Below are 16280 nucleotides of genomic sequence, written 5' to 3'. Positions count from 1 at the left end.
GGGAATGGAGGAGCTCGACAGGGTCTACAGTATGGGCACTCTGGAGCAGTTTAGCAAGCCGACACTAAACCGGGGCCTCTCAGTGCTTCTACCCATTTGAGGTGAGAACACAGGAGGATACCGGCTCAACACAAAGGCTATAGAATCTAGCGAACGTGTTGGGGGTCGCCCAGCCCGCAGCTCTACAAATATCTGTCAGTGAGGCGCCACAAGCCAGTGCCCAGAAGGATGCAACACTCCTAGTAGAGTGAGCTCGCAACCGGAGTGGGCAGGGCACACCCTGTGCCTGATAAGACAGGGTGATGGCATCCACTATCCAGTGGGCCATCCTCTGTTTAGAGATGATATCCCCCTTCTGCCTGCCTCCATAGCAGACAAAGAGCTGATCTGAGGTCCCGAAGCTCTGTGTACGGTCCACGTACCATCTTAAGGCGCAGATGGGGCAAAGTAAAGCTAAGGCTTGGTCTGCCTCCTCCAGGGGCAGTGCATGCAGGTTCACTACCTGATCCCTGAAGGGGGTAGTAGGAACATTTGGGCATATAGCCGGGCCGGGGCCTCGGGGTTACCAGTCAACTGGCCCAAAAACTCTAGGCACGATTTGTCGACCAAAAATACGTGCAGGTCCCCTACCCTCTTGATGGAAGTCAGTGCAACCAGGAGCAGAGTTTTCATTGAAAGAAACTTTAGCTCGACTGACTGCAATGGCTCAAATGGGCCCTGCTGCAGTGCTCTGAGCACCAGAGTCAGGTCCAAAGAGGGTATAGAGGGAGGACGAGGAGGATTCAACCTTCTCGCCCCCCTAAGAAACCTTCCCTACTGACTTCCCCTGGAAGTGGAGGGGGACAGCCTTCGCTCCAACATTTACTGCAGAAAGGAAAGCACGACTCTGATCGGGCATCTCTGAGGGTCTTCTCGGTGAGAAGAACACCACTTGATGAACAGGTTCCACTTCAAGGTGTAAGCGTTTCATAGACAGTGCTCGCGCCGAAGTGATGGTATCCGCTACCTCTTGGGGTAGGTCACCTAGAACCACCGCGTCCTATCCAGGGACTACACATGGAGTTTCCCGAGGTCCGGACGCAGGTGCCATAGGGTGCCCCTGTCTCCGAGTCAGTAGATCCTTCCTCAGAGGAATCTCCCAGGGAGGGGCTGTCACGAGGAGCATTAGCTCTGGGAACCAGTTTAGGTTGGGCCAATAGGACACACTGGGGGGAATTCATATTTACGCTGGCCCCGTGGCCAGCTGTGTGCCAGTGCGTCCGTGCAGTGCGCAGTGAGAGGTTTATGGAGAGGTAAACAGGTCTACCTGAGGGGCTCCGAAAAGACTCCACTCCAGCCGGTGGTGGAGGCATCCGTGTGTACCACAGCATGCCTGGAGACCTGCTCCAGGGGCACTCCTGCCCGAAGAAATGCAAGGTCTGACCACGGGATGAAGGTTTGGCAGCAGACCGGTGTAACTTGGACCCGGTAAGTGCCGTGCTGCCACGCCCACCTCGGGACTCGGCCATGAAGCAAGTGCTGAAGCAGTCTCATATGAAGCAGCCCTAGCGGTGTATCTGCCGCTGCAGCTGCCATATGCCCCAGGAGCCTCTGAAATTGTTTCAGTGAGACCGGTGTCCTGCCCTTGAACGAATTCAAGCAGCTCAACACCGACCGCACACGTTCCTCTGTGAGGCATGCTGTCTGTTCGACTGAATCCATCTCCATACTGAGGAAAGTGATCCTCTGTATTGGGGAGAGTTTGCTCTTTTCCCAGTTGACCTGAAGACCCAACTGACTGAGGTGCCTGAGCACCAGGTCCTTGTGCTTGCACAACTGATCCCGAGACTGTGCTAGTATAAGCCAATCGCCGAGATAGTTGAGGATGCGAACACCTTGCTCTCTGAGGGGAACAGGAGCCCCCTCTGCAACTTTCGTGAAGACACGGGGGGAGAGTGACAGCCCAAAGGGCAGGACCTTGTACTGATATGCACAGTTTTACAAATGCTAGAAACGTGGCTGTCAAAGGAAAGATTGCTATCAAATAGCACACCTAGGTTCCTATCTAATGACAAAGAATTTACAGAGCAGTCAGCAAGTGTTAGACAGCGTTCTAAGTTATTACATGTGGGAGTTTTAGGTCCAATAATTAACAACTCTGTTTTTTCAGAATTTAGCAGTAAGAAATTACTCGTCATCCAGTTTTTTTTTTTATATCGACTATGCATTCCGTTAGTTTCTCAATTTGGTGTGTTTCGCTGGGCCGTGAAGAAATATAGAGATGAGTATCATCAGCATAACAGTGAAAGCTAACACTGTGTTTCCTGATGATATTTCCTAAGGGTAACATGTAAAGCGTGAAAAGTAACGACCCTAGTACTGAGCCTTGTGTGTCCATACTGCACTTGTGATCGATATGATACCTCTTCATTCACTGCTACAAATTGATGGCGGTCAGATAAGTACAATTTGAACCATGCTAATGCACTTCCACTAATGTCAACAAAGTTTTCTAGTCTATTCAAAAGAATGTTGTCCGTATTGTATTAGTTTGACTCTTTGTGGTCAAGAGCCATCTCACCAGGCTAGGGAGATCGCACACGGCTCTATATGTTGGAGCCTGCCAGGCGCGCCCACACCGGCTCAGGCTAGCCGTGAGTCGCTCCACATGGGCAGCAATCAGAAGATTTAGCAGAAGAGGGAGGCGGACCTGTGCGTGAGCCCTTTAAAGTCAGGGAAGTCACACCTCTTAGGATGGGGGGGGGTTTAATGACCCTATGTCCGAGAGCATGGTTCAAATGGTTCTGGCAGTCTATACTTTGATTAAATTACAAACACACATGGAATTCTATGAGGAGGTGGTGTACACCAAAGTGTGAATCATCAAATGAGCATTAATTTAGTAGGAGACACAATATAGGTGGGGTTACATTAACTAGTACTTCACTCATAAAGCATGCATAAAACAAAATACAATGCAATAGACACTATACAAGACAGTTAAAATCATACACACAATGTCCTGGGATGCATGTTTATTCGTAGAAAGGTTTGTCTATGAGTGACAAGGAGGAAAGTTCTGTTTTTATGGGCATTTCGTGGGTTTCAGAAGGATCCGTGAAGAGGCATGTCACATCTCACATACTTTTAAGCAATAAAACATTCTTATCAGATGGTTGCCCTGGTAAATGAGCCCTTTAGGGTGCTCTTTTGGGAGAAGGGTCCATAGACCCTCACAGTTTGTGAGAGGGTTTGCTGGAGTGGGGGCGGATGCAGGGGGCCACCCTCGGCAATGAGCAGGCGGATGAATGGAGGCAGCAGCTGCCTGCTGGGGCTGGATGTGTTGGATCGCCTCAGTCTGCTCCTGTGCAGCTGAGAACTGCTGGGCAAAGTTCTCGACTGAGTCGCCGAAGAGGCCGGTCTGGAACACGGGGGCCTTGAGAAACCGATTTTTGTCGGTGTCCCTCATGTTGTCCAGAGCGGGAGGAGCGCCTAAGGATAATGCTGGTACGCTCCTTGTAGAGGGTCCAGCACATTCCTTTGGCAGCTCAACTGGTTGCTGAGTGCAAGAGGAGTGATGGTCCCCCGAGGGTTGGTTTCCTGGAGGGTTTGCCATCACTGTTACCCTCAGACCGGACATGCTATTGCCTGAAGTAGCCCCTGACTGCTGCAGAGTCAACGATACTCCGCCCCTTTTGAGGTAACGGAGCCTGATCCGCAATTCCCAGATGGTCATCTTCCCACAATAAGAACATGACTCATCCACGAATGCCACCTCAGCGTGCTTAACGGCCAGACATGTGACCATCACCTGGTGCCAGGTAACGACCGCATCCAGAAGTGAAAAGGTGGAACGGCATCTATACCATGACGCAACATTGTCTTTACGAAGACGCAATGTCGAGTTGGTACAGACACAATGTCTTCTTTAAAAAGACGTGCCACTCGTGAATGGTAATTCAGGGAAAAAAGCTCTTTTAGCATGCTGAAGAGCACAGGGGAGATAGCCGCCTGCAACACAAACAGGGGGTAGTGCAGCCTGATGTGTGCAACCCACTTGAAATGGGAAAACAACCACCACTGTAGCGCCATTCCAGCAACACGAAGAAGCTCTCTTAGAGCACGCTGAACTAGTCTCATTCACAACCAAAGCTTGGTAAGAGCAGAACGATTGACACCACTCGGCTCCGAAGCGATAAGCTGAGTATGCGATGCACCTGCTGCCTATTTATACTCACGTTGCAATCAGCGGCCACTAGATCCAATCATCGCATGCCTATGTGCATTGGTTTGTTTACACTCAAAGTAGATTGGTCTCTCTAGCGAGATCCCGAATTCGATGGTCATCGATGTGACGTCGATAGTGACCGACTGAAAGGGAACGTGCACGTCCTCTCTGGAGATGAAGAGTCAGTGTTGTCGACTTCAACACTGCAGCTGAAAACACTAGTTTATCAATGAATTACTATTATGTTAAGGCAGTCTTCTTGCTGCTTGAAATAAACAACTATTATGCTGCCTTCACGCGCTATCGGAATTATCGTAAATACGAGTTTCCTAATCGGAAATTGGATGTGAACGGCCTCTCGAGTCGTATTTATTACTGGGAAATTTGGAAATAATTTTGATACCCTAGTTTCCGAATTGGGCAGGTCATAAACTTTAAACGTGGTGGAGGGAACAACCATTGCAGCTGTCAATGCTGTTCTCATAACAAATACATCCCTTTGTCTGGTTGCTAAAATAGTGTATTTATAGGCTAGATATGAACGGTCATGCAAAGCATATTGTATGTTTTATAAGCAGTGAAATAAGCATGTATTTGACCGAAATTCCAGAATTGTCAGTGAACTGCATGTATAGCGCGGTGAATGTTTATATGATTGTCAACCAATGGGATGCTACATTTTATTCTTTCCGACATTAAAGCACTTGAATATGACAAGCTCGTAATCACGACTTCATAAGTGGAAAATAGGAAATTTTCGATAGCACGTGAAGGCAGCAATAGTCGATCAGATAAAGCCCTACTGAGGACTGAAGTGGAGCAGGTGTGACAGATGACCAAGATTGAGCTGGAGAGAAGGAGGAGCCTGACAGAGCTTAAGGGGTGGAGGTATGAGGCACAGCCAAAGATCCGAAGGTCTGTAGTGTGGGCAGAGCCTAGGTTGACCTTGGCTGGCACAGGCCAGGCAGAGAAGGTGAAAGGAATAGGTTTAAAAAAGTTTAAAAAGAGAGATTTGCAGGCCCTGCAAAAAAGTGATGTCTTTCTTTTGGCAAAACTTAATTATCAGTGTGATGCCTGTAAAATCTATATTTATTTGATTGTTTATACTTATCAGTTGAATTTTTTTCTTCAGACAATGATTTTTTTTCTCAATAAATTAGAATGTCGTGGAAAAGTTCATTTATTTCAATAATTCAACTCAAATTGTGAAACTTGTGTATTAAATAAATTCAATGCACACAGACTGAAGTAGAATAAATTATACAAATTAGAATACTTCATAAGACCAATAAAAAAAACATTTTTAGTGAATTGTTGGCCTTCTGGAAAGTATGTTCATTTACTGTATATGTACTCAATACTTGGTAGGGGCTCCTTTTGCTTTAATTACTGCCTCAATTCGGCGTGGCATGGAGGTGATCAGTTTGTGGCACTGCTGAGGTGGTATGGAAGCCCAGGTTGCTTTGATAGCAGCCTTCAGGTCATCTGCATTGTTGGGTCTGGTGTCTCTCATCTTCCTCTTGACAGTACCCCATAAATTCTCTATGGGGTTCAGGTCAGGAGAGTTTGCAGGCCAATCAAGCACAGTACCACCATGGTCATTGAACCAGCTTTTGGTACCTTTGGCAGTGTAGGCAGGTGCCAAGTCCTGCTGGAAAATGAAATCAGCATCTCTATAAAGCTTGTCAGCAGAAGGAAGCATGAAGTGCTCTAAAATTTCCTGGTAGATGGCTGCGTTGACTGTGGACTTCAGAAAACACAGTGGACCAACACCAGCAGATGACATGGCAGCCCAAATTTCACACTGAAACTTCACACTGGACTTCAAGCAACATGGATTCTGTGCCTCTCCACTCTCCACTCTTCCTCCAGACTCTGGGACCTTGATTTCCAAATGAAATGCAAAATTTACTTTCATCTGAAAAGAGGACTTTGGACCACTGAGCAACAGTCCAGTTATTTTTCTCCACAGAAACTTCTGACGTTGTCTCTGGTTCAGAAGTGGCTTAGTAGCCCTTTTCCTGAAGACGTCTGAGCGTGGTGACTCTTGATGCATTGACTCCAGCTTCAGTCCACTCCTTGTGAAGCTTTCACAAGTGTTTGAATCAGCTTTGCTTGACAGTATTCTCAAGCTTGCACTCATCCCTGTTGCTTGTGCACCGTTTCCTACCCAAATTCTTCCTTCCAGTCAACTTTGTATTTAATATGCTTTGATACAGCACTCTGTAAACAGCCACACCTTTCAGTAATGACCCTCTGTGACTTACCCTCTTTGTGGAGGGCGTCAATGATCGTCTTCTGGATCATTGCCAAGTCAGCAGTCTTCTCCATTATTGTGGTTTCAAAGAACAAGAGATACCCGGAATTTATACTGTAGGGATGGTCATTAATTGAAACTCAAATATAAATATTCTAATATTTTGAGATACTGATTTTTGACTTTCATGAGCTGTAAGCTCTAATCATCAAAATTAAAACAAAAAAACTTTTGAAATGTTTTACTTTACATGCAATGAATCTAAAATATATGCAAGTTTCACTTTTTGTAATAACTTACAAGAAAAAATTAACTTTTTCACGACATTCTAATTTATTGAGATGCACCTGTATGTCTTGTTCTGTCCTTCATGTTCCATTGCACTTTTATTGTAACTTTAAAAACCTAAAATGGTCACATGTCGAAATCCAGATTTACGATGGTGAATGGTAACATGGTCAAAGGGTGAATGAAGACCAAGCATTCAATGTGTTGCCATCAGTCTTGTGTCATCATTAACTTGAATTAGTGTTGTAGCACTGTGCTATGACGCTATAAAGTTTAAGCCAAGTCACCTTTATTTATATAGTGCTTTATACAATACAGATTGTGTCAAAGCAGCTTTAGTGTTAAACAGGAAAAAAGTGTGTCGATAATGCAAGAGGACAATAGTAAACACTCAATTTAAACTCCAGTTAAAGTCAGTTCATTATTGATTCAGTGATGTCTTCGTCCAACTCAGTTTAGTTCAAATAGTATCTGTGCAGTCAAGTCAACAATATTGCCAGAAATTAAGTGGCAAGGAACCAAAACTCCATCAGTGACAGAAATGGAGGAAAAAAACGTGGGAAAAACCAGGGTCAGTCGGGGGGCCAGTTCTTCTCTGACCAGACAAAACTAGCATGGTGTGTTTAATTCCAGACTGCAACACACGTCTGAATTGTGCAGAGGACTTGTCAGCATCCTTCCTCCTGTAGTTTGTCTCCGTGCCTCTAGAGGTCCCCTGTGTTCTCCTCTGCCTTAGTTCTTCCTCGTGTGGCATTGTTAGCGTTATCCAGCTCACCTGTGCCTTGTTTCCCCCTGTGTATTTAAGTGGTGTATTTTTCCCTTGGTTCCTCACTCGGTTTTTGAGTCTGTGCCCTGTGTTTCCTGCCTGGTCTCACTTAAGCCTCTCTAAGCTACCCCAAGTAAGGTATCCTGAGTTCCTTTCTTTGATTGTTATTGTTCCCTGGCTTTGTTTTCTCCTCTCGTGGAGTTTTGTTTTTCTCTTTTGGCTTTTTCCATTTTGATGTTATTAATACCTCGGTCCGAGAAGAACTTTTGTTGTATTATTCCTGCAAAGACTTTTTTTTTTAAATAAACCTTCATTTCCTGGAATACTGCCTTAAGTGTTTCGTTTGGATCCAACATTACCACTCTCGTGGCTCAGTGGTAGATCTCACAACCGCCACGCGAGGGCCAGTCGCGGATAGTTGGAACTCAGTGACAGCCAATGAAATTGAAGCATTTCAACAGTTGGCCAAAGAGCGGAAATGATGTCACAGCCAATCAGATTTTTTTCATGCATTTATTTGGACTGGGGTTCGAATCCCACTCACGCAGGTCTAAACCATTACACAAACACAGCTTTGTGCTTTTTATAAAACAAAATTGTAAAATTTAACAATACATTACAGCTGCAAAGTATTTTAAATTTGTGTATTATGAATAGATGATTAGTATTAAAAGAAATACAGTAAAATAATAGTATACATTACATGGTTATATGAAAACATGAATTATATAATAATGGTTATATTAAACATGAATGTATCTATTAAATGGCTTTTGAAATTAAAATAAGAGGCATTTAAATTTAACTCAAACTAAGTAATATTCAAGTACTACATGAAAATTGATTAAGTGATGGAATAATTTAAGTCACACTAATCAATTAAGTGTTTCCAAAACCATAGAAACTGTAAAATATTTGTCCTATGAAAAAGAACACAGCACTCGTGAAGCAATTTGTAATTTTCAGTTGTTTTTATTAAATGCTTTAAGCACTTTTTAAGATTAGTAAATACTGATCCAAAATAATAAAGTACAGAGAAAAATAGAATTCTGAAGAAATATACATATTACAATCTCACACTGAAAAATAAACAAATCAAAATATACAGTATATACATGATTTAAATATTACTAAGGGGCAAAAGATCAAGAAATGTCATTGATTTCTTTTTTTCTGCCACCCATCTCTGTCTTTCCATCTCGTAAAATGCAGACTCTTTAAACTCAGGCCTTTTGCGTTTTTGCTGTCCTTTCTTTCTTTGTGTCCTCAAGTTCTCTCTTAAATAACTCTGGGGTTTGTTAGTCCTTAATCACTGTAAGCATTAAAAACCTTTGTGGAACAGTAGAAGTACCTGACAGGGCCTTGCTGATTAAGAAAAGTGGATAGAGGAACCATCTTTGGCTGTCCACAAGCAAGACAAGTCTTCTCCTGCTCAGGTTGCTGCTGCCGCTCCATAACACAATGGTCTCATGAGTTAGGAGTGTGATCAGAGCGGGTGCTGGTGGGTTTACATCTGCAGGCTTCATTGTTACCACTGGCACACTGGTTGTTTTACTACCCGCTTTCAAGACGTTTCTCTGGAGTTGTTTAATGAAGAACTGGTGTTCAGCAGTTTGGCCAGGTGCTTGACATACAGTGAAACGTGCAGTTTTGTGGTCGAATGGAGCATGCTGTCTGGATCAGTAGAGGAATTGTGGACCATTGCTGCATACTCCTGAGGATGTCCTTCTTCCCATGGTGTTTATTAAGCAAGTTGTCAATGGGCTCTGCGTTTGTGCTCCAGTACAAACACCCTGCCACCAGTCTTCACAGGTCCAGTACGGGTCGCAGGTGAGGCCAGCAGAGGCAGAGGTGGCGTATATGTATTTCCTACACAGAGGGGAATAAATGAATTAATTTCTGCATTTTGAAAATTCTGATAGAGGCTCCACATGGGAACCATGATATGAAAACTGTGAGGGCACAGGCAGTGTACCAGTCGTGTCTGCAACAAGTTGAATATTTAGTTTAATGTGCAAGAAAACAGAGTTTCTGCAGGTTTTATGAAGGTTAAGTTAATACATTTTTAAGACCAAGTAAAGCAAATTTGAGGAACAAATGAGAAAAAACAAAAATATGTTTTGTAGAATGTAAATGTCTGGAGAGAAACATGAGTTGTATTAACTTCAGAGTTTGAAAATACAATTTCCAGCAGATATTCATAATTTTTTTAATTCATTTTTACAAAAACGCACTGAAACACTCTGCTCCAGACACTAGAATATGGAAATATCTTTTACTGTAGCTTCAGATCATGCTGCAAAAAAGTGATGTTCTTCCTCAGTATTTTTGTCTTATTTTCCAGTGCAAATACCTAAAGATTCTTAAATAAAATACATTTACTGGAGATACAGAATAACATAAAATACAAAGTCTTGTTTGAAGTGATTTTGTGATTAAAACAAGAACTAATATCTGCCATTTGGCAAAAAAGTAACCTTAACTTAAAGGGAAGTTTTGATAGCTCATAGACTGATATTTGTTATTGTTTTAAGAATAAACTCTTTTAATTTCATTACATTTTTCAAGACTTCATGAATATCTGCATCTGAAATAAACATATCTTGATTGAAAGATGTTTGATATTTGTATTGGAAAACAAGACAAAATACAGAGGAAGAGATTCATTCACTTTTTGCTTTGCATCCAATATTTTATGAATTTAAGGCTTTCTGCTCTGATTTAAAACTTTCTTAAGGCATTAATTTGTGTAAGGGTAAATTAAGACATTTTAAGACTTAAAAACCTGCAGAAACCCTGTGTGTATGATGTAGTTGATGTGTCAAATATTTACCTGTATCTGACTGAGGATCTGCATGGTACCAGGAACAGATGACAGCAGTGTAGAAACAGTGGTCTCTACAAGAACATCACAATAGAAATATTACAAAAAGCAATAATTCTGCACACACACTCACACGTCTGGTTTGCTATCCTTGTGGGGACTCTCTATAGGCGTAATGCTTTTTCTACTGTACAGACCGTATATTCTATTGTCCTACACCAACCCTACACCTAAACCTACCCCTTACAGGAGACTACAGGCATTTTTAGATTTTCAAAAAACTTCATTCTGTGTGATTTATTAGCTTGTTTACCTGTGGAGACCTCAATTTAGGTCCCCACCGTGACACGAGTCCCCATGAGTCTGTTTGTATTCAGGTTTAAGTCCCCACCTGAATAGAAAAACAAGTACACACGTACACACACGTACACACTACAATACTGTAGTACTCCTGCTGTTCTTGGCAGACTGATATTCATTTACAATTTCATGGCTGCACTGTAAATATAACGGCCAATACAGTAACAACAATGGTAAATTTATTTTTGTGACTCTACTGCTAAAATACCATGGCTAAATTATGGTTACTATAGTAAAACCATGGTCAGAAAACATTTTTGAACTGTGGAATACATGTAATATCATTACAAAAATGATAATAATGGTTACGCCCATTCATAATTTAGCTTGTAATCAACAGATGACGTGTTAATGATGACAAACAATACACAGAACCGTAAATTACAGCCATGTTCATTCATAATTTGGCGTGCAAACAATCAACCTACGATAAACTATAGTAAACAAAACCCGACAGGGTAAAGTTTGGAAACGAACAAAGTTTACTAACGTGATTTCAGCATTAACGGTAACAAAACATATACTGATGTCATATAAAATATCTTACCTTTGACAGATGCTTGAGAATGCGTTGAAATAAACAACCGAGGCAGACTGCCGCTGTTTTCTTCTCCTGCGAATTCAAACTTCCCGCGGGTGCCGAAACACGGAAGAGCGCCACGAGAACCAACACGATGTTCAGTCTGTCCCGTCTGACTCATTATCTCTAATGTGACCCTGCCCCCGCGCGGCTCGCGCTGTTCATATGTAAATAGCCACGTGGTAAGTGCGCGCGTGCAAACGCCCAACAACACAAACAAAGAGGAGGTCCTTCATCGCGGCTACTGTTCGTTTCTGGAAGAAGATGCGCTGAGTAAAGGCAGGATTTCCCTCGAAAGAAGAACACGATTTCATCCAGCAGAGGAGATGAGTAAGTAATGTTTCTTTTTTACATTAGTTACCGTGTTATTGTGACATAAACTTGAACAGATCTACTAACATTTAGCTGGGTTTTCCCCCAAACGACAACATGATGAATGCTACGCCTCTAAGAATGTTTAGACCATGTTTATTATTAATACTCTGTTCACAAATAGATTTTAATAGCGTGCTAAACAATAATAATTAGTTTCTCAGATATAAAATATAATTTTTTATAGTACAAAGTACATCCTTTTATTGTACAAAGCATGCTTGAGTCTGTGGCTACATAATCATATCATAGGCTACTATAAAATCATACATACTAGACTGTATGACTACAAAATCATAGTTGGGTTTTTCCCAAACTATAATTCCTGACTACAATGTTTGAAATCGTGTAAAACATTTTGAATATGATAGGCAGTTCATTGTATTTAAATTTCTTACAGCGCGATGATGTTTTCATGCTCTATATAAAACAATAAAAGTAATATGAGTGTACACTGTAACATGATGAATGCTACGAGTCTAAGTATGTTTAGTACATGTTTATTATTAATAGCCTACTCTGTTCAGAAATAGATTTGAATAACGTGCTAAACAATAATAATTAGTTTCTCAGATATAAGATTTCTTTCTCTTTTTTATGATAGTGATATATATGATATTTATGATATATATACAGATGTTCCTGATATTAACATGCTCACAAATGTTTTTTTTGTTTGTATTTTATTGAATCAGATACCAGCACCAGATGTATCCTGATGTCTCTTCAAACTGTTTTCCTCTGAGAGCGCTGCACCAACATCAGATGTTCAACTACACTGATATTCTATGTCAAAACAAGCTCCTTTTCTACTGATTGTTTTTTTTTTTCTTCTTGAATCCATGGAAAGAAGTAGAAACACTTCAATAACACACGTAAATATCAGGTATGATTTACTTGTTTCACTCGTTGAACAGAATCTGCTGCAGTCTGTTCACATCTCTGTGGTTAGATCAGTGTGCACAATAATGTGTCTTTGACCTTCATTATGTATGTTTTGATTATACTGTGTTGTAAATAAAATACAAATAATTTAAAAAACCCTTTTTTTCAATCTCCTCACATTCTCTCTTACCTGCACCTCAGTCACAGTCACACTGATGGGCCATTAGGGGCCATTAGGGGAGGGCCCTTTGTCTCTCAGGTGAGACTCACTTAATATTCATGGCCATTGCCACTCCCTCGCATATAGACCCTCGATCACAAAACATGTCTTGAAAATTTTAAATCAATATATTGTTTTCTGTGAATGAGTAAGCAGAATGATTTTCACATAATTTTGAAGTAAATATTCTAGCCTACAAGACTGATTACTCAAAAGTCTTGTTCAGGACTATTTAGTGTGGGTTTTATGGCCTTATTTCAGCTACATTTTTTTTCCCAAAACTTACAAACCACGCATAATATTTTTTTTCTAAAAAATGCAAACATGTACATCCATCTTGGTCACATATTATTGTAACACAGTTTGTGCTGAATACAAAAAAAATTACATGTTGGTCAATAGTATGTTTTAAGTAGCTGAAATAAGCACAAATATCAGGGCATGTCAAAACATCTCAAGGGCCCCAAAATGACCTCAGACCCCAGAGGGTTAAAGAGATGGGTCTTTAATCTAGATTTAAACTGACAGAGTGTATCTGGAGTGAGTTTGGGTGCTAAATAGGAAAAAGATCTGCCGCCCACAGCTGATTTTGATATTCTAGGTATTATCAAATGGCCAGGGTTTTGAGAACGCAGTGGACATGAAGGACTATAATGCTATAAGAGATTGCTCAAATACTGGGAAGCTAAACCATTAAGGGCTTTATAAGTAATTTGCAAGATTTTTAAAAATATACAATGTTTAATAGGGATTAAAATTGTTGACAGAACTGGTCTAATATGGTCATACATCCTGGTTCTAGTAAGAACTCTAGCTGAGCAACCACCCAATAAAGCATTACAATAATCTAACCGTGAGGTCATGAATGCATGAATTAACATTTTAGTTTACAAGGCTATTAGAAACTGATTGGTGTTAGTGCTATATAATGTTTGATAATGTCAAGTCCAAATGTTTCAGTTCATCAATGAATTCATATTTACACACAAACATACATAAGGAATATCCATTGGATCAGTCTAACAATTTACAATTATGGTTTCAGATTATTCATCAGTGGAAATTCTAGCTATATGTGTGTCAGACTATTTATTTTCCTTGCCCAATTTCTCTTTATCACTGATTTTCTTCATCTTTAGTGGATTATATTTGTTACTGTTTATTTTTATTTTTTTTGGGTGGGGGGGATTGCATTATTATTTTTCTATGCAAACCCACAGAAAAACAAAACATCTGATGTAGAGAAACAATGATTGGCAAATTGTTGTTATTCTAGTGAACCACTGTGACATTGCCATTTGCGTGTCCTTGTAAAATGCAGGAATAAGTCATTTACAAAGCCCAATACAGTAAATGGGTCTGGTGGACAACTTGATCATAAAATATTCAGGCTGGCTCTTATGTCAGATGTTTTTTTTCTTTCCTACAAAGAGAGAGAACATAACTGTAACACATGCATGCTTACAGTAGAGTTGACTGTAGCAAAATGGCAGCCAAAACCAAGGACTATTTTAACCACAGGCATCTTGTAAAGGGTGGTGTGGATCAGTACTAAGTTGTGCTGTCTCTATACAAATTGATCAAATCTATTGGAAAACAAACAAGAATGAAACATAGACAGGAGACTAGCAGAAACACAGCAGAACTTTTCTGTTTATCTATTTCCCTAGTAATCATTTTTATACATAATTTATATTTGTCTGTTCTTATTTTTCAACTTTTAAATATTTCTGAACATGATTAGCTTGCTGCACTATATCTTTTCCAAAGGACCCATTACTTGAAATTATAACTACTTTGTTTTGTCAGTAATTTTGTTTGCAAGTGCTTTTTTCTTGAGCACCAAAACAGAAGATGATGTGGGTTTCCTTCGCATCATCTACTAAATGAGCCATGCAATTCAAATTACTTCCCATAACATGGTGGGATGGAATATCTCATAAACATGGTATTTCCCTGCATTTTAACTAATGTGTTGTTTTGCTATCGTTGTTAGCATTCCATTGAGTAAGAAAAAAACTCAACAAAAAACATGTAGGCTACATAGCCTAGTTTACAAAATAATCAGTAATTTAGTTTTATGATAGTAGGCATCAAATAGCAAGTCCTGGAAGACTACAAACTATTCGGGTTTAAATTTAGGGGTATTGGCACACAACGTGAAAGCACAAATCCAAATTAAATGAGTAAGAAATAACTATAGTCTGAATTTTGGCTAAGTGCACTGCTGAGATCAAATCAAAATTCCTTTTGCATTATAACAGAGCAGTGTGTGAAAGTATCTTGGTCAAAAAGAAAAACCCTTTAAACTTGACATTTTGAGTTATACTGATGCAAAACTGATGCAGCACTCTTCTGTGGAGTGAATGGCTTTTATTGTCATGCTGTGTTGTATTTGTATTGTGCCATTTTTGTGCTGTTTGTCCCCAGGGACTTCCTGGTCTACCCTCTCTGGCTGCATTACACAGCAATCAAATCCTGACTGTGAAGGTTTGTTGGCGCAGCCAAATGACCAAGGCAGACTCTATTGATGGCACACTCTGAGATGTGTCAACAGCGCATTTGTCCCCTATGCCTATGCAATGATAGACTTGGCCCAAACACAATTGTGTCTGATAAATCCATTCCAACCAATCAAAAAATACTTTTGCTAATTATGACCCTCTTTCCCTGTTCCAGTGGTGTTATTATTATGCAGTGTGGTGACAGGAATTTATGCATTCACAAGAGAGCAACTTTTTCTTTCCCCTAATAAACCAGTGAAGTGTGATTAATTTCAAACAAGAGTCATATTTTCTAACCACCAAATAGTCTGACCACTGTCTGCTTGGATTATACGAAGGTAATAACTCATGAGAGACACAATAAATGCTAAAATGTTGAGATGTATTTGAAACTGATATCTTTGGTTTACCACAAATCCAACCCAAAACCACAAAAATATGATTCCTTTACCGCCTGCTTAAATGTCCAGAATCACAAATATAATTAGTGGGCCATACCATGCAATATTTTAATCTATAGTGACATAATTATTTTTGTTCTTGTAACTACAGGTGCTCCCTTTATATAGCAATTGTAATTGTAATTGTCTAATTTAAAGTACACTGACAAAGACAAATAAATATGCATGATGGATTTCAGCGTGTGCAGTTCCTGTAGTCTGCCTTGGCTTTAAAAAAAAAAAAAAAAACCTCTGATGACAGTGCTTTCAGTGAGTAGAAGTTGACGTTTCTTTTTTTTTTTTCCTTTCAAATTGGCTCTCTCAGAGTTGGTGACCTAGCACCCATAAAGTGATAATTACAGGCTTTGACAAAGGCAGTAAAGACATCCATTGCTGCCACTATGGAAAATGTCAACTTTTACTAATGCATGAAGGTACTGGATTGGGTTCTCTGACTCAACTTCAACTACTTTAATCTAATTTATTTTTGTACCCTTTTTATTCCCTTTTCTCTTCCTCTTTCCGGGACCTCATGCAACTCTCCTCTCCGACTCTCACTTTTGACCGGCCTCTTTTG

The 16280-nt window shown here is 40.5% G+C and overlaps 1 protein-coding gene across 3 annotated transcripts in view; it reads left to right on the top strand.

Moving 5' to 3' along the window:
* LOC131543604 (collagen alpha-1(XXV) chain) overlaps positions 1-16280 on the top strand; it is a 471411-nt gene that overhangs the window by 300452 nt on the left and 154679 nt on the right. For all 3 annotated transcript variants that reach the window (XM_058781122.1, XM_058781121.1, XM_058781120.1), the window contains one exon: positions 15190-15249. In XM_058781122.1, the coding sequence (XP_058637105.1) occupies positions 15190-15249 (60 nt within the window). The remainder of the gene's footprint in view (positions 1-15189; positions 15250-16280) is intronic.

Source organism: Onychostoma macrolepis, chromosome 07 (genome assembly GCF_012432095.1).
Source record: "Onychostoma macrolepis isolate SWU-2019 chromosome 07, ASM1243209v1, whole genome shotgun sequence".
NCBI classification, from domain to species: Eukaryota; Metazoa; Chordata; class Actinopteri; order Cypriniformes; family Cyprinidae; genus Onychostoma; species Onychostoma macrolepis.
This window is presented reverse-complemented; position numbering and strand designations above follow the sequence as displayed.